At 45.3% G+C, this 18,808-nt stretch overlaps 1 protein-coding gene across 1 annotated transcript in view; it reads left to right on the forward strand.

Annotated features, from left to right (window-relative positions):
- FSTL1 (follistatin like 1) overlaps positions 1 to 17,365 on the forward strand; it is a 55,908-nt gene extending 38,543 nt beyond the window's left edge. The window contains exons 4-11 of the mRNA XM_059687726.1: positions 88 to 217; positions 1,100 to 1,132; positions 2,780 to 2,910; positions 6,598 to 6,716; positions 8,028 to 8,140; positions 8,445 to 8,555; positions 11,327 to 11,403; positions 14,687 to 17,365. Coding sequence (XP_059543709.1) covers positions 88 to 217; positions 1,100 to 1,132; positions 2,780 to 2,910; positions 6,598 to 6,716; positions 8,028 to 8,140; positions 8,445 to 8,555; positions 11,327 to 11,403; positions 14,687 to 14,731 — 759 coding nt within the window. The 3' untranslated portion in view covers positions 14,732 to 17,365. The remainder of the gene's footprint in view (positions 1 to 87; positions 218 to 1,099; positions 1,133 to 2,779; positions 2,911 to 6,597; positions 6,717 to 8,027; positions 8,141 to 8,444; positions 8,556 to 11,326; positions 11,404 to 14,686) is intronic.
- Positions 17,366 to 18,808: the final 1,443 nt, after the last annotated feature.

Genomic DNA, 18,808 nt, shown 5'->3' on the forward strand with positions numbered 1-18,808 from the left:
CCTCAGGAGATGGCTGTGTGTGCTCGTGTGTGCATGCTCTGTGTGTGCCAGCACCCTTGATTGCACCAACATCCAGCTCTGTTTCAGCAATGCAAACCTCACAAGAGGCCTGTGTGTGGCAGCAACGGCAAGACCTACCTCAACCACTGTGAGCTGCATCGAGATGCCTGCCTCACTGGATCCAAAATCCAGGTCGACTACGATGGACACTGCAAAGGTACGGAGTGCCCTCACTGCTCACTGGGGAGCCAGGAAGGCAGAGCAGTGTGGCAGGGATACCGGAGTCCTTTCCACCCTGACCACAGCACCCGAAGCCGTGGAGACCACCCAGGTTCTTGGAGGCATATCCTCTTGGCACCCATGAGCCTGCTGGGTTCCTCCTGGATGGCCCAGGCTTCTGCCCAGGGTTTCCTGTATCAGGCCCCCAGGGGGCTTCCAGCTCTGTCTGCAGCTGAATGGTGGATAGGCAACCACATCCGTAATCAATAATAATAAGGAAGTGTTTAAATGAATTCTGTATCTTTTTAAAACGCAGGTAAATTTCACTTTTCCCATGCTTTTAAAATTTGGGTACCTCTCAGCCCTGGTAGTATTATATTTCCTCTATTTTACATTCAAACCATTATCCATAAGGTTAAAAGGGAAGGGGTCCCATGCTTGTTGCTAATTAGACATTGGGCTCCCTGCCTAACCGCTGCCCTGCCTAACCTGTCTCAGCCTCAAACTTCCCTGAAGAAACAAGAGGCGTTTCCCACATGTTGGTCTGCACTCTGTTTCCACCGTGATTCCATATGAGATCTCAAAGTTCCAGTGACCTCCCCCATCCCTCAATCTAGCAGGACAAGGTGTGAGATCAGGAGGGACTCAGTGGCCCCAAAATGTCAAACAAAGCAGGAAAGAAAAGACCGCCTCCCCCCCCCCCACCCCCCACCCCTGCCCCAAACTTGGGTCTTGGAAGAAGGAAAGGAGACAGGACTTAAGACAAAATGATGAAAAGGTTACAGGTGGCTACTTAATGTGGGGCCATTTTAATCCTAGTAATACATAGACATTTTCTTTTTTCTTGACTTTTCATTGTGCATCTTCTTTTGTCTTTCAGAAAAGAAATCTGTAGGTCCATCTGCCAGCCCAGGTGAGTGCCTGTTTTTCCACAGTGTGCACCTTTTTAAAAAAAAATAAAAATGTTATTACATTTATAGGGGGGACATTGATCAGCATGGACATATATAGGCTTCAGGTGTGGGTTTCTATGTTACAAGTTCTGTATATTGCACTGTGTGCTCACCACCCAAAGTCAGATCTTCTCCTGCCACCACCTCTTGGGACCTCCTTTACCCCCGATCACCTTCCCTCTGGCAACCACCCCACTGTTGTTTGTGTTCAGGAGTTTCAGTTTTATATCCCACAGATGAATGAAATCATACGGTTCTTAGCTTTTTCTGACTGACTTATTTCACGAAACATAATGTTCTCAAGGTCCATGCAGTGTGCATCTTAGAGAGGAAATTCTCTTCATAGTGGAAACTTCGTGTTCTGCAATCCCTGCTGAAGACCAGTAGAGCTCCATGTCAGCCCTGTGACCCACAGCTGGTGGCTCTTCAGCATAGCTCAGAAAAGCTGCAAAACTGCATTGCAGTTTTTTGTGTGTTTGTCATTTGAAGCATCGGGTTGGGTCAGAATGTTGACTGCGTTTTGCATTTTTGTTGAGTCGGGATTGAACTGCCAGGATGAGAAAGTCACTGAGTCCTTCCTTCAGGGATCTGCAAGATAGCCTGTTGTCGGGGGACGAGCAGAATCAGAGGCACAACTTTTTAAGAAAGGGGGGAATCTGTAATGCCAGTAAGATTCCTTCTGTGATTTTCTACGAATAAAAAGTAAAATTTCATCGTCATTTATAAATGCAGACCCCTTTAGCATATACATTTCCTTAAATCCTCACAATAACCTTGTGAGGTAGGTTTTATTGTAATTACCTTACAGATGAGGAGATGGAGGCTCAGAGAGGCCAGGTGAATTTCCCTGAATCCCACAGCTAAAAAGTGGCACACTGGGGAGAGGTGCCCAGATTTTCATTCACTGGCTCAGTGCCTTTTGCACATCCTAACATGTATTATCTTCCAGGAATTCCCTTTTGCCAAGTCTTTCCCTTCCCTGCTTCCCCATCCCCCCAACTCTCAGCCCACCTCTTGTTCCCATGTGGCCTACACAGCTGTCCAGAGACTGGCTTCAACATGGCCCTGCGTTGGCCTCATTTTCTGTTGTGTATAATAAAGTATAACGCAGGCAGTGCAAAATTTAGGTTGAAGAAAGTTTTGATAGACCCAGTTGGTGAGAGAAGGAAAAGCTATACAGAGAGAATCAGAAATCCAGTGGCATAAAGAAATGCAATGCTCTCCTTTATTCGTGTATTATTTTACCTTATCTTTGGGCCAAGAGAGCTGTTCTGTTGATTGATTGATTTCCCCCACCCCCTCAGCTTCCTAAAGTTAATGAAAATGACCTTTATTTTGCTGCTTTACTTTTTTTCCCTTCACCTATGCAATATAGTCTTTCTGTTTCAATATTCTTGATCTTTATAAAATTTTTTAGACAACGCGAGCTTGAATCCTGGGTTCGACACTTTCCAGTATGTGCCCTGGGTTGACTCCTCTGTAGCATGTGCGTGATCATCCTGCTTCCCTAAGTGCTGTGGGACTGCAAGGAGATGACGCACTCACATGGTGGGTGCTGGTGGACACTGGGGTCCTCACCGTCAGTTGACCTCTCCCCTTTCCTGCAGTCGTTTGCTATCAGTCCAACCGTGATGAGCTCCGGCGTCGCATCATCCAGTGGCTGGAAGCAGAGATCATTCCAGACGGCTGGTTCTCTAAAGGCAGCAACTACAGTGAAATCCTGGACAAGTACTTCAAGGTAATCCAAAGTTGGGGTCAAAGACTGGTCGCCCGTGGCCAGACCACGAGGAAATGCAAACCAGCAGAGAGTCCTTGAGTGTTTCCTCACCATAGATCATTCCATGCAGCAGCGACAGTTGCCTTCTGACCAGCTTGATCAGAGGGAGTCCAGCAGTACAGTCTTTATGGTCAAACACATATGTGTTGCTCTGTTTGTGCAGTTAAAGCCACATAGGTGTCATAAAGCTTATGTATGAAAACTATGGCCAGGCTCCATGCCCCTGTCCCATATGACACCTTATAGAACTGTTTGCCGATACAAAAATACCTTCTGCTCTCACTCAGACCCAGGCCTCCTTAGTCTCTTTCCCACCTAGTTTGATATTTCTCTAAGTCATTAACTGACTACCCATGGCCCACAGAGCAACTCTCTTCTGAGAAGAGTCAATGGATTGGCATTTCATGGGTCCAGGATCCTTCATGAACCTAGAGATTGCTACTCTCTTAAAGAGACAGATTATTCCCATTGGGAACAGGAGAGATGCTACCTCAAAAAGGGAAATGAGGGTAGAAATAGTACTTAGCAATGAGCAAGGCCACCATGTCAAGGAGATCTTTCTGGGAGCTTGAAATAGCTGTTGGAAGAAGCAGTTAAGGGTGCTCCCTTCCAGCTGATGGACGAGAACACAGACGCACATGAATGTATGTCCTCTCAGAGATAAACGAACTACATGCAAAAGCAAGCGCGTGTGCGCACAGCAACACACACCCCACTTACAGAGATGCACACGCCACACAGAGACACATCCTACTCACGGACACACACACTCCGTTACCCACATTCCCACATGTGCACAAAAGCCCCTTCACTTGCAGACACACATCTCTGGGCAGATGCCCTGGAATGCTCATCCCCAAACATACACGCCCTCACGTGCCTCAGGGCCTTCTGTCCCAGAACCTAACCAGGCAGGACTCAGGAGCAACCCCAGGCACATGAAGAACTTCTTGCCAGCTCTGCAGTCACCGAATGTGGTCAGCACCAGCCCAGGCTATGGATTCCTCTTCCAATGGACATTCTGGACCCTACATACTGCATTGGCTTGAAATAGGATCTCTGGTCATTTTAGAGTCTGCTTGTGTTATTGTCTTTAGATGGCGAGTTCTCTCTTCTGTGGCAGAACAAGTATATCTCTCTGGATTCCAAGTGTTTGAGGTCACACCTGGATGTTAAAGCACAGCCCTTCTCACTGTGTCCTCTGTCTCAACCTCTCCCACGCTGTGGAGCCCTTGGGAAGCTCTTGATCTGTCCTTCAGCATCTGCTTTTTGATGATTATCTGAGACCTGTACTAGTATGTGGACTCTTCAAAGGGAGACTCCCGCCCACTAGGCAAACAGCTGCCTGTTTCTAAGCGATCTGATACCTCACAGAGACTGATTCTGCACCAGTGAATCTCCCTTAGCCCAGCTGGCGCTCCTTATAGAAAAATTAGTTAAAAAGCAAATCTAATCAGAATGCAGAGAAGACCAAAATCAGGCCCTCACCTCAACTGGGGATTCAGTCAATCTTTCTTAGGTGAAAGCGTGAGAAGAGGTAAAGAAAGAGGCTTCCATGGCCATGTCACACACACAACCCGGACTCTGGGTGGCAGACTCCTGGTGGCCAGGCTGAAACTGGATCCAGCCTTCTGATCTCCCTTACCCCAGGATTACATTTCTCATCAGCCCAGCTTCTGTACGCGACTGCGTGCCTGGCCGAGCCCATCTCCTTTCAGCAATCTCCAAACTTGCAGTAAGCCCAAACGTGGGTCTCGAAGCACACTTTCCTGCCCTGCCTCAACCCTGTTACATAGAAAAGGGCAGTTATCTCGAGTGTAGATCTGGGAAACGCTGGTGTAAAGAGGTACTATGCCTTTGTAGCCGGTTGGTTGAACAGAGACACAGTGAATTCGGTAGGTTCTTGGTCCAAGTTCATGACCCGACCTCCCCCTCACCCCTGCAGGCCCCCTAGGGATTTCAGGATACCAGGCTGTTTCAGGGCTGGTTTCAAACCTCTGTTTTCCTGTGGCTGCCACATACAGACCTGGCCTGGAGTAGCCCAATTGGGTCCTCATGAGATGAGTGCAGGCAGGTTGGCCCCTCCCTCAGCTTCAGGCCTGGACTCTGGTCCCACTGAAAGTGCAGGGAGTGCACTCAGCACTGCCCTTTGAGAGCTGCCTGGGCTGTAGGTGCCAGGCTCCGGGTGCCCCTAGGGCCCTCTGGGTCCACAGCCATTGCTGGATTGTTCCTCTCCCCACACTCAGTCTGTACTCAGGCCCTGATGGGGTTGGGTCTGTAAAAGCTGCTCCAGTCTGTCCAGCACTTGCAGCATTTGGACCCAAGAAAGTCCTATGCTGCTAAGAATGGCACCTGGCCAACCGTATTTTATTTCTCTATGTTCATTAATCAAGACCTCACAAGGTGAACACTTAGGGAAGGTGAACACTCGGGTGAATGTATGGTGACTACAGAACATCTGAGGACTCTTCCTAGGAATTAGGACAAGAATCATGAACAGATACTAAACAAGGGCCGTCATAGTTGTCTCAGACATTGCTGTCATACATACCCTGGAGAGGTTTACAGCCTTAGAGTGGAATACATGCAACTGTGACAGTTATCGAAGGACAGTTGGTAGCTGTGTCTTTACCTCCACCTAGAAACCTGGACAGACTTTTCTTCCAGAATTCCTTACACCATCTGGGAATCCACCTTGAAGGTACCATGAGGGTGCTGATTACTCCCAGGGCAGCCGTATGAGGCAACCTAAGGGAAGAATTTTGAAAGACAAAATCTTTTCCATTGGAACTATTTAGGAAAACAAGTGTCCAACTTGGAATTTAAGCCAAGCCTTAAAACTGACAACCCCCTCCAGCTGGGGCCTGAGTACAAGGTCTTGGTTTAGCATCTTGACAAAGTGGGGACAATCCCTGAGCTCAGTACACCCTCACCCTGTGCTCATGGGATGTCAGCTGGGCCATGAGGACAGCCTGGACAGCTGAGGACCTGTGCTGCAGTGGGGCCCACACACAGGACAAGGGTGGGGGATTTTGCACCACCTCTGCCTGCAAGCCATTTGTGACTGACTCCTCACTGATGAAGGGTACCAGTGTGAAAGTTAAGCACTGAGCAGGCCAGGGAAGCTGGAAATCAAGCATTAAGAAATGGCCCTGTGAGCTCTGAGTGCCACCTGTGTCATTATTCCCAAGTAGCATGTTAGAAATACATTTCCTGGGCTCTGCCATGGAAATTCTGGCTCACAGCGTTGTTACCACATGTTCTTTAGGGTTTAAGGATGTGGTGTGGTGGCTGCCTGAACTCAGGTCTGCCATCGAGGCTGTCTGCAGAGTTCCTGAAGCCCCCCAGGCTTTCTGGGTTCCGCGGACCGCCCTCAGGCTGCCCTCCCTGGCAGCGTCTGGGTTTGAAAGGCCCTCAGTGGCCTCTGCCCAGGTACTTTCACTCTCTCATCTCGAGGCTCAGGCACCTGCTCTGGGTGCCCAGGGATCCGAGCCTTTGGTGCTGTAGCTCTCTGAGGCTAAGCCAGGGCAGAGTTGGTTGGAACATGTCCAGAACAAGATAAACCAGAGGTGGGTCCAGCCTAGTGGGGGAATGCTGGAACTGGGTTCTACAAACTGTTCCTGAAAGATCTCTTCATCCCCTTTCTAGAATTTTGATAATGGTGACTCTCACTTGGACTCCAGTGAGTTCCTGAAATTTGTGGAGCAGAATGAAACCGCCATCAACATCACCACCTATGCAGACCAGGAGAACAACAAGCTGCTTAGGTGAGTGGGGTGAGAGCGACAGGGAGGGGTCCATGAGAGGAAGGCTGGATAGGAGAGGGGATTTGAACTCCTTCCTGCTACAAAGGAGCCACCAGTGTTAATGCGAAGTAAAAAGCAAAATGGGAATTCTGTCCGGGTCTAATCTGTGAACATTATGAACTAATATACTGAGCACCACTAGTATCTGATCAAACGGTTACTGTTTTTGGCTAGAACTTGCAAGGAATAGAAGCATGTAATTTTAAGTAAATGATTAAGGTTGCATCAGAACAAAGTTGTTTCTGAGTGTTGTGGTAATGTTTTAACGGTTAATTTTCTGAAGGAATTACTTTAATGCAATATTTAACTGTAGCTTAGATCTGATTTTTATGACAATCGGTGCTATTTCATGTAGAGAACTCTAATGGTTACAAATGTGAGTACGTCCCTCTCCTTTTCTGGTATCATTCCAAAGCAAATAGTAATAAAAATGAATCCCTAAGAAACCTCTGGTGTGGTTCCAGTACATTGGTAAGAATTAAAATAGTTTAAGCACCACTTTGTTCAAAGGAAGTACAAGCATGAAAGCCCAGACTCTAGGAAGATTCCTTCTTAATAATAGTCCATGGCCTAAGTATAATATCTGAAAAGCCTTCATATTTTGATAAACTAAAATTAGGCAATATTTTACAAGTTCAACGTTTGATCCCCATACCATCTCAGTGAAGGAGGAGTCCTGTCTCCATTTTACAGATGAGAAAGCAGGCACAGAAAGGTTGAATAACTAGCTCAAGGCCATTTGGGCAGTAAGTGATTGAGCCAGGGCTCAAATCCAGGCCAGGGGAGAGTGAGAGAGCTGAGATTCTGTGAAACTTCTGGAAGGTCTTGTACTAGAATGGTGATGCTTGCTTGAACTCCACGTTCTTTCAGATCACACATTGCTTTCATATTGTCTATTCCTCTCGCTTCTGTTTTGATTTTCCCTGTTTGGTCGGCTTGACACTTACACCGTAGGGAAAGGCAATTACTGGTGGAAGGTGTGCAGGTAGTGAAACATTTGTCAACCCAAACTGGACAAAACCATACAGGAAGTCTTAGTTGTCTGGGGAGGAACATTTGAGTGATCTGACATTCGGTATATCAGACTAAAGGTTGGGTGCTTTCAGGAGTCAGGAGGGTTGATGGTTGTGGGAGGTCAGTGTAGAGAGAAACTTTATCAATTAGCAGTCACCTTCTCGGCCTCCTCTGGGGCCCCTGGTGTGCGTGGTCCTGACACTTACTTTCAGACCTTCCTGAGGTCTGCTGACGCATTTCTCCTGTGTTTTGTTGCAGGGGACTCTGTGTCGACGCTCTCATTGAGCTGTCTGATGAAAATGCTGACTGGAAACTCAGCTTCCAAGAGTTCCTCAAGTGCCTCAGTCCGTCCTTCAGCCCTCCAGAGAAGAGTATGCTTCACCTAAGAAACAAAGGAGTGGGGGGGAGCATTTTGAGGGACTGAAATTGATGGCCCTCTCCAGTGCTTGCTAAGAAAATTCCCTTCCACGATTCTAGGTGGGCTCTAGCCCTTCATCTCCATAGTGATGTTCAGGTCCAAAACCTTTGGCTGATGGTTAGCATTTGCTCAGATATAGTGCTTCTGAGGGACAGGCAGGTCTTGTCTGGGGAAAAGGTAGGGTGCACAGACTGTAGTCAGAACTCTGTGTTCCACCTTCACCCTAAATGATTGCCTCTTATTTTTGTTCCCAACAGAGTGTGCCCTGGAGGATGAAATGTACGCCGATGGAGCTGAGACCGAGGTGGACTGTAACCGCTGCGTCTGTGCCTGTGGAAACTGGGTCTGCACAGCCATGACTTGTGATGGTGAGCTGTGCCTCAGGCAGAAGGAACAACAGGGGCAGAGCTCCCTTCATGAAATCACCATGAGAGAAGTCAGGGTGGGGATGATGGAAAAGACAATGGTGGTAGCTGGGAGCAAGGAACCTGGGCAGCAAGTGACAGACTCAAACTTGTCATATTGGAGCTGCAAGAAGGCAGCATTGAGGACAAAGCACTTATCCCAGACACAAAAGTTTGAAAATCTCTCCAGAGGCTTAGAACAAAAGAGGTTCAAGACCCAGGGCAAGAACAAATGTTGATATGAGATTGGAATGGTGATAATAATAATGAAAGTGAACACTTATTTAGTGAGAACAATGTGCCAGGCAGTTTCTAAGCACTTTACATATTAACCCACTTAATCCTTATGATAGCTTAGAAAATCCTATATGTAAAAGACTCTGGTGTTTGGAAGATAAAACAATTCCTCCTCACCACCCATTCTCAGCAGAAAAAGGAAGAATGTAGACCTTCTGTGAACTAACAGAATTAGATATTCCTTAAGTTGAGACATGGGCAGGGTGAGTTGGGGATATAGAGATGTCAGACAGAGTTTGGGAGGCCAGTGCAGAACCACTAGGGTCCCATTAAGGCAGTGGTTCTCAACCTTCCTAATGCCGCGACCCTTTAATACAGTTCCTCATGTTGTGACCCCCAACCATAAAATTATTTTCGTTGCTACTTCATAACTATAATTTTGCTACTGTAAACAATATGTAATTATATATGTGTTTTCTGATGGTCTTAAGCGACCCCTGTGAAAGGGTTGTTCGACCCCCAAAGGGGTCTCGACCCACAGGTTGAGAACCGCTGCATTAAGGTCTTGGACAACAATGATGGAAAAGATTAAAGCCAAGCCCTGGGAAAAACTAGGCACCATTCAGAGTGGAGACAGGACAGACAAGGGTGAAGCCAGGTCACTTATGCTCAGGGAAGAAAGGTCAGTTGGAAGGAATCAAGCCCCAAATTTACACTAGATAGAGTGAACCTAAAATTATATCTTAAAAAGCCAACTGAACCCGGCCAGTTTGGCTCAGTAGTTGATCGTTGATGCATGAACCAGGAGGTCACGGTTCTATTCCAGGTCAGGACACATGTCCAGGATGTGGGCTAATCCCTAATGGGGGGTGTGCAGGAAGCAGCCCATCAATGATTCTCCCTCAGCATTAATGTTTCTATAACTCTCTCCCTTTCCCTTCCTCTCTGAACTCAATAAAATCATATTTTTTAAAAAAGCAAACTGAGACAAGAAAAAGCAGGCTGGTCCTAGGATCATGTTCAAGGCCAGGTTATCTGGTAATTGGAGACAGAGTCAAGGACCCCGGAAGAGCTTCTTCTAGATTAAAAGCCCAGACATCAATAATGTAAATGGAGCTCGGAGGATCCCTCGTCTCCCACTCCCCAGGAACAAGTCTCTTCTCAGTGTGGGAGGGCAGGACGCCTACCTAACTCCAGAGACAAGTGAAAAAGCAGGAAGAGGCTGTTTAGAGGTAGAAATGCCTAGAAGTTGCTGGAGGCCAAATTAAAGCCATGGTAGCTAGGCCAAGCATACAGTAGCTAGTGAAGCCAAGAGAGAACATTTCAAAACAATACCCAGCCTGCCTCAACCAGGAAGCCTCCTGTACTCTACTCGTCTACCCAAAATAGTTTTTCACACCTAACTGCTCCTGGTCTGGCTTAGTAAAGGTAGCCATCCCTTTCTAAGATGCAGGCAATCGGTGAACAGCTGGTTTACGATCATCTGGATAATGAGCCCCATCACATGCAGTAAACAGAATCCAAATAATTGCCCTCCTGGGACTATGCCCATTTCCACAGCAACTGGGCTGTTTATCCTCTCTGATGGCCCATGTTCAGAGCCCTACGTGGTTATGTATAAAGAGCACTCTCCATGGTCGTGCCCCGGGGGCCTTAGCACATCTTGGTATGCAGGCCATGGACCTGAGAGGACATTGTAGAGATGGCATCCAAGGCATTTTCAGGTCAATACCTGAAAGTTAGATCCTAAATCCCAATGGCATAGAAAAGAAGGGGCACTGAGACTTGAAGCCAGCTGGAACCAGAGCCAAGGGAAGTTGCCATGGGGGGCAACTTGATGCTAAAGTCTGGAAGTGGTGGTGGAGTGGTATTTCCTAACAACAGTGCTATTCTCGATAAAGGTACAGATTCCTGGGCTCCATTCCAAACCTACTGAATCAGAAGCCACAAAAGAGCAGCTTGGAAACCTGTGTTCTTAAGACATATTCTGTGATTTTTTTTTTTCACTGTGCAAGTTTGGTAGACACTGTAGTTGTGGTGGTGATCAACCCTGGCTGCACATCAGAACCATCTCGAGAGCTTTACAGAACCCTGTACCCAGGCCCTGCCTCATAACAATTAAATCAGAGTCTCTGGAGGTGCAGTCTAAGCATTTGTATTTGAAGTGTTCTCCAGGACCTGTGAAAGGTAGGGAATCACTGCCCCAGAAGAATGCCTGAGTCAGGGTCCAGATTTTCTCTGTAGTTCTTTCTGCAGGGTCAGCTCCTGGAAAGGATGGGCTGGAGCAGTTAAAGTCACTAGGGACAGAGGCCAGAGAAGGGTGGGGGTAGGATGCTTTATTTGCAGTGAGTTAATTTGGAGGTGTCAGAGGAATGTGGATAATTCACCTCTTCTACTGATTAAATGGGAGATGAAATTAAGGACCTAGAAAGTAGATACCAGTGAGAACCCCCAACTGGCTTCCCTCAGCCACCTCTGAGCCTTGGTTCTTCTTGCAGGAAAGAATCAGAAAAGGGCCCAGACCCAGACAGAGGAGGAGATGACCAGATATGTCCAAGAGTTCCAAAAGCACCAGGTGAGTTGCAGCCTCTGTGCTGATTCGGGTATCTCTGCTGCCACCAGACCCTTCCACCACTCAGATGTTGCCTAATGTCCTGGGAGACCAAGAAGATGCACTCTGCTTAGTACAGTAGGTCCTGAATGATACACCTATAGTATCAAACTACGATACAGTTCCCTGGTGGGGTCCTTGCAGGGTCCCACGGGTCCTAGCAGATTACAACTTGGCAACTTATTTATTGCTTAATAAATAAGAATCAGCCAGTTGGTGATTTGCAAATGGGTTGCAAGTGGTTTGCAAATGAACATGAGCTAAATAAGTTAACTGTCTTCTGTCACAACCAGTGGCCAGACCCAAAGACCATGGATTCTTGAAGGCCAGGCTCTACTAGTATAGCTTGCTCATCATTGCAGCCCTGTATTAGCATAGGGCTTGGTATATAGTTGGCTCTCAGTGAAATTAGTGGATTTGGACTGGAACAGAAAAGATTTAAGTTAAATATTAAGCTGGCTAGAAAACAGCCTGGGATGACAAACACAGGAAACTTCGAGGTTCTGCTTCCTGGAGACTTGAGATATAAGAATTCTGTTCAGGTTCTATGTCAAGTTGAAGGCCTTCTTGGGTAAAAGGTTCTTAGCAGAATTGTGATCCACTGACATATTTTGCTAAGTGCCTAGGGAGAAAACATGGGTATGCTGGACTCCCGGGCCTGTCTTCCACTCGTTTACCAAAGTCTTAACAAAGGATATTGCACCTTAGACCACCTGCCTGTAGACTGGGTCTGTCATTCAAGCCTTCTCTCTCTCATAGAAGTTTTGTGGGGGTTTTTGGGTTTTTTTTTTACACTAAGCAACCTACAGGGTTGTTTTTTTCTCTCCTAGAAGTTTTTAAGGAATATAAAGGTCATAAGAACTGCTAAACTATTGAGTGAAATATTTCACTTGAAAATAAAGAAATGTTAATATTAATAGTAATTGTTCATATTTATTGATTTTACATGCATTTTGTCATTATCATTAATAGTGTAGAAACCTCATGTCAGTTTTTTGAGCCAATGCAGAATCTCCCATCTTCTGTTTTTCCATATTTCAGCAGTCTTGAGTTTCCAGATGAGTGCAACTCCACAAAAGAAAAAACGAAGTCCATAGGAATTCCTTGCATTTAGGATGGAGAGATGATCAGAGAGTGGGGAGTGAATTAGAATAGCTCTCATCTTTAAGTGTCTCTGTCTATGTGAGTTCCCTCAAGAGCAGACGCTAAGGCAAGGACTCAGGTACAAATAGTTTATTTGGAAGGCAATCCCAGGCAACACCAGAAGGGAAATTGGGAAGTGAGCTCAGGATGGGAAGGAAGTAACAGAGTGCGTATCCAGCAGTTATCACTGTAGGCAAGTGGAGCTTAATCCTCTGTGGGAGCAGTTTTCATGCCTGAGGGTATTCCTACCAGAACTCCTGTCAGCTATTGGCAAGGTTCCCTCCAGCAAACATAAATTACCTGGCATTTCTGGCCTGCCAACCAGAGAAAGAGGTGCAAGTACTGGCAGTAAGAAGCCATGTCAGTGAACTGAGATGCTAAAGACCAGGGCTATGGACAGGGCACCAACAGTGTGTCTGTTAGATACCAGTCACTGTTGTTTTTATTTCCTATTAAATTTTTTGTTGTAATTCACATACAAAATTCTCACCTTTAAAGTGTACAATCCAATAGCTTTTAGTATATTCACAAGATTGTCAGCCACCATCACTATGTATCCAGAACATTTTCATCATCCCCAAAAGAAACCTCATACCCATTAGAAGTCACTCTACAATCATTAACCTATTTTCTAACTCTATAGATTTTCCTGTTCTGGACATACGTAAATCGAATTATACAATACATAGTGTTTTCTGTTTGTCTTTTTACATTTAGCATGTTTTCAAGGTTTATCCTTGTTATAGCATGAATCAGTGCTTCATTTCTTTTTTTTTTATTAAAGATTTTTCAATTATTGTTGAAATATATGTTTTATCCTTTTTTATGGATAAAATCAGCCCCGGTGCACAGATTGAAAGGAAATTAATTAGAAGGTGGCCAGAGGGGCAGGACTGGGCTAGACAGGCTGGACGCGCCCTGGAGCCAACCTCCCGCAGCCCCTCCCTGGCCTGCTGCACCTGGGGTGGCACTGGGGCTCAAAGGGCATCTGCAGAGTGAGCAGGGTCCCTCTGGCAAGTGGGGTCCCTCGGCATGGCCTGCAGGATTTGGGCTGAAACTGGCAGTCTGACATCCCCTGAGGTCTCGGAGTGCAAGAGGGCATTCTGCAAAGTTGCTGTCACTCCTGCATTGAGCATCTGCCCCCTGGTGGTCATTGTGCATCATAGCTGTCAGCAGGTCGGCCAGTCACTTAGGCTTTTATATATATAGATAACATCCCATGATATGAATATACCACATATTGTGTATCCATTCATAGGCTGGTGTATATTTAGGTTTCACTTTTTGGCTATGATGAATAATACTGTTATGAACATTCTTGTAAAAGTTTTGTGTTTTTAGTTCTCTTAGGTAACAGTTAGAAATGGAATTGCTGGATCATATGGTAACCCTGTTAATCTTTTGAGGAAGTGCCAGGCTGTTTCAATTTCTCCACAAATTTGCCAACATTTGTCATTGTCCGTTATTGTTTATTTTAGCCATCCCTGTGTAGTGGCATCTCACTGTAGTTTTTTTTTTTTTATTTGCATTTCCCTAATGATTGACGTTGAATGTCTCCTCATGAGCTTATTGGCTGTAAGAAAAATGTCTCCTTTTGAAGAAATGTATCCTTGCTGTAAGAGATGGTACTTTATTATCCTCGTCTTGTAGTTGAAGACATTGAGGCATGGAAAGCTTCATAATATGCCCAAAACTCCCAGAAAGTAGCACAGCCATGACTGAAGCCCAGGTATTGTGTCTCCAGGGCCTGTCGCTCTTCAAGCCTCTCAGGGCTTGGACTTAGGATGTCTTGTAGCACTTCCATTTTGTAACCTTCTCTTCATCTTTAAGACAGGCATCAAAATGTGTGGTCTGATTGTTTCATAGGAATTCAAATAGGGTCAGCTCTTAATTCCGTGACAGCCCCTACGTGACCATATTGTGACTAAAACATGTTCCTTGCCTTCAAGTTGTTTGCCATCCATGCAGGAGACAGACAAGTAACCAGAACTAAAATTCAGCATAAGCATGAATCTGTCAATGCTAGGTAAAGTATTGAGGACTAGGTAAATGCCACTGATTTTTTTTTTTACATAACATTTATTTTTTCTCTTGCTTCTCAAAGGAAACAGCTGAAAAGACCAAAAGAGTGAGCACCAAAGAGATCTAGTGAGGAGGCACCTGGGAAGGTGTCCAGAGCCCGGCACCTTCTCCTCCACTTCAGCGCTGAGTCCAGTATACACAAGTGTCTGCTACAATCGCCAAATCACCAGTATTTGCTTGTATAGCAACACGTTTTATTTCGTCTATTTGTTTTGCAATAAAGGAAACGGGGGTGGCTGGCTAGGAGGGGAAGGGCCATAGACTTCATTTCTAGGAGTGATTTAAGAGAAACTGTATAAATGGGGCTCGGGGGCTGGAGGCAAGTAAGGAAACTGCATCAGGGTTGGGAGAGGAGCGGACCCAGATCTGAACCACTTCTGAGTCTACCGCAGCTCTAAACACGCTGCAGGGAGGCAAAGAGTGCCAGAGAGAACTTAGCAGACTATCCCTAGAGGAGGGATTTGGGAAGTTCAGTGGAGAAGAACGCATTCTGCTTCCAGCCCTTTCCAGTCGGCATAAGGCTCCAGCGTCTTTGTTTCTCATGGCCCCAACCACTGCCTCTAGATACACAGCCATTGGCTAGTTACCCAGTGTCCCTCATACTTGATGGAGTTTATGGGAGCGTGCACCCAAATGATGCAGATACTTGTGGACTTCCAGCCCCTTAGAGACCCAACCAAATTTTAAAAATACTTTTTACCAAAGGTGCTATTTTTCTGTAAAACTTTTTTGGCAAGTTGACTTCATTTTTCCATTATTATCATTATGTTATTGTTGTTCTTTTATATTTTATTTTCTTGACTAGGAATTAAGCTTTTGTAATTATTTTTCAGTAGTCCTACCATTTCAGAGGTGGGGGAGTTTGGGTTCTTCCTGGTGCAGGGACCTCTATAACCCAGACTTCCCAACCTGCCGCATACTTGCTGTAGCCCAGAGACTGCCCCCTGGCTCCCAGTGGGTCAGCAGTCTACCCCAGGAGCAGTGGACACCTCAGCCAGAAGCCAGGGGAAGAGAAGCGTCTCCATACACGCTTTCTAGATCCAAAAGCTAATTTGTTTTCAATTATTCTAAGTTCATGCTAGTCAGTATTTCAAAGGATGGAGACAAGTGCAGCCAAAGCAAGGCTTAGATATCCCAGCCTATCAAAATGCTTGTTGATCCACCGCTAACTAGGAGAGTGACTTTGGCCCTGGCTCTTCCTATTTCTGGGCCTCAGTTTCCTCACTGAGCAGGTATGAATGCATTAGCCTTTCCATTTCATAAGTTGTAAAGTCTGTGGTTCTGATCATTGGCCCAGAGGAGACAGGTTCCTGTGATTTTCCTTCTTAGGACAAATGCAAACTTATTGTTATAAGAAGAAGATTCGGATAGCCAACAACAAGCTGACCAAGTCTGACCTCAGTAAATGGCCCCACGGGTTGTGCGGTGTGTGACGCAGAGCCCTCTGGGATAAACCCTGCCCTGGAAAAGAGTGGGAGGAGAACCAGTCCACTTGGTCTTCACTTCTGCATTTCCTCTTAAACCTTCTTGAAAACAGAAATGGCTTTTCATTTAGAGATGAGGACAAAAGGAAGTTTCCCATTTCAAGAGCGGAAAAGTGGAAATTTAATGTTAACATTGTTATTGGTGAGCAGTCAGTCTTTCCTATGTCTTTTGGCCTGTGTCCTTATTAACCCCACTCAATACCATACTTAACAAGCATTTGGAATAACAGAGATTTAAAACTTGACATAAGATCTCATTTTCAGACCATTAGAGGGAAATTATGTAGATTGCACTGCACAGGCAACTCTGAGAAAGTTGTACTGGAAATGGAATTTCTTCTAAACAATGTCCTTATTCTCCTTTGAAAGGAGAACATTCCACTTTGTTTAGAATTTTGAGCATTTATCGACATCCCACTTAAACGCTCCCCTGGAACCCCGCTTGTGCTGTCCGAAAGGCACCTCCCTGCCCAAGTGCCTTGGAGAACCCCGGCAGCACGGTTTGATCAAGTTTGCCAACACTCGGACACTATGGGAATGAGAGCAGGAATGCCAGTTTGTTTAAAGCAAGAAACCAGAGTGTCTTCTCACCTGTTACATTTAGGACAATGGTTGCCACCCAAGACTTAACCTACCTACAACACTGAATTCCTAAGGGCAAATCTGCATTCCTCCTGTAAATAGGGAAGCTATTACCTGCACCACAGAATCATGTGATCTGATGACCATTCATGGAAAGCTGCTAAGTAGCCTAGTCTGGGGAGTCTTACAAGGAGCAAATAAACAGGATTAAATCGGGTTCCGTTCCTCCAGCTCTCTAAAAGCACAAGGCTTAGTCTGCAAGCTTCCTTGGGCTTTCTCTGTGTGTATACTATTTTATAAACATATTAATTACAGCATCTGTTACTATAGACATGTACTCCCCACCGGTGTCCATAGAGACCTCACATGCCGTGACTCTGGACTCCATCACTGTTTTTGGAAAGCAGGGCTCCTCCACCTGCCAGTAAGTCCATGTGAACCAGTCTGAATGTCTTTCCTTTACACTTATGTTTTTAAACAGTCAAATTTCAAGAAGCAATTTAAACAGGTTTCTGTTGCCTATGTGTTTGTGAAATGTATTTGTATTTAGTAGGCTTCCATATTGCATTTAACTTGTTTTTGTAACTCCTGATTCTTTTTTTTTATTCTTGATAAATAAAGAAATTAAAATAACAGTCGTATTGGTTTCCTTTCCCCTTCCCTCCCCCCTAAGTAAAGTTATCAGAACATATTTACCTGATGTAGGTGGGTCTGGGTTTCAGGAACCTTAAAAGAGGCCTGAAAAGTTTTCTCCTAATAAAATCTTGGAACTGCAGCTGGGAGAGAAGATTTACTCAGGGATAGAACAAGTTTATTTAAAAGAATGATGGTCTGGGGTAGGAAATGATAAGAAGTCAGGGAGCATTCCTGTATTGAAAAGTGGTTAAACTAGACTCCTAAAGCCCTCGTGGGTCTTATGAGACTGGAATGGCATCAGGTGAGGCTGGCTGCAGGGAAACTGAGAACCAAATATCCTGGGCAGGTGGCACGGGGGTATGCCAGGGTCTGCCTGGGAAACCTTAATGGCTTTTACCTGCTATATATGCATTATCCATAGGAACAAATATTCCCAAGAGGGTTGATGTTGGCGGGTTAAGACCCTCTGTTCTACTCTGTCCCAGAGACACATGACCAACACTTGCTTTCCTCTCCCATGTCCCAGTGATTATTATAGACATGTAATCCCCACCCCAATAATACTATCTTCTGAAAGAGCTCATTATGGTTGATGAGGTTTATGCTTTCTTAATTTTAATCATATGTGTTGAAGTCTTGCTTCTCTAAAATTATAGCCAGAATACCTTGATTGGATTTGGGGTACTACTCAAATGCTTATCAAATATTAAAAGGCTAACTCAGTTATGTTATTGTTATAGATTACTGACCTCATTAATCATAGTTTGATTATTCAAATTTTCATTCACAGAGGAAAATCTTAAACCAAATTTGAAGGGTATCTTGTCCACAACCACTTTTATTGTTTTATTTTTTTTTCCAATTAACAGGTTTTTAACAGGCTGTGATGCAATTCATTATTTTTATTATTTATTTATTTATTTATTTTTATTGTTTAAAGCAGCCGTGGGCAAACTACGGCCCGCGGGCCGAATCCGGCCCGTTTGAAATGAATAAAACTAAAAAAAAAAAAAGACCGTGCCCTTTTATGTAATGATGTTTACTTTGAATTTATATTAGTTCACACAAACACTCCATCCATGCTTTTGTTCCGGCCCTCCGGTCCAGTTTAAGAACCCATTGTGGCCCTCGAGTCAAAAAGTTTGCCCACTCCTGGTTTAAAGTATTACATGTCTCTTTTTTCCCCGATTAACACCCCCCCTGCTCCCACCCCTGAAGGCAAGCCCCCACCGCCCCAGTGTCTGTGTCCATAGGTCATGCTAATATGCACGCATACAAGTCCTTTGGTTGATCTCTAATCCCCCCTCCCCTGCCTTCTCCCCGAGGTTGGATGGTCTGCTCAGTGCCATCTTGTCTCTGGATCCATTTATATTGATCATTGTATCCCACATATGAGTGAGATCATGTGATATTTATCTTTTAAATACTGGCTGGCCTCTCCT

This window comes from Myotis daubentonii, chromosome 3 (genome assembly GCF_963259705.1).
Source record: "Myotis daubentonii chromosome 3, mMyoDau2.1, whole genome shotgun sequence".
Lineage (NCBI taxonomy): Eukaryota > Metazoa > Chordata > Mammalia > Chiroptera > Vespertilionidae > Myotis > Myotis daubentonii.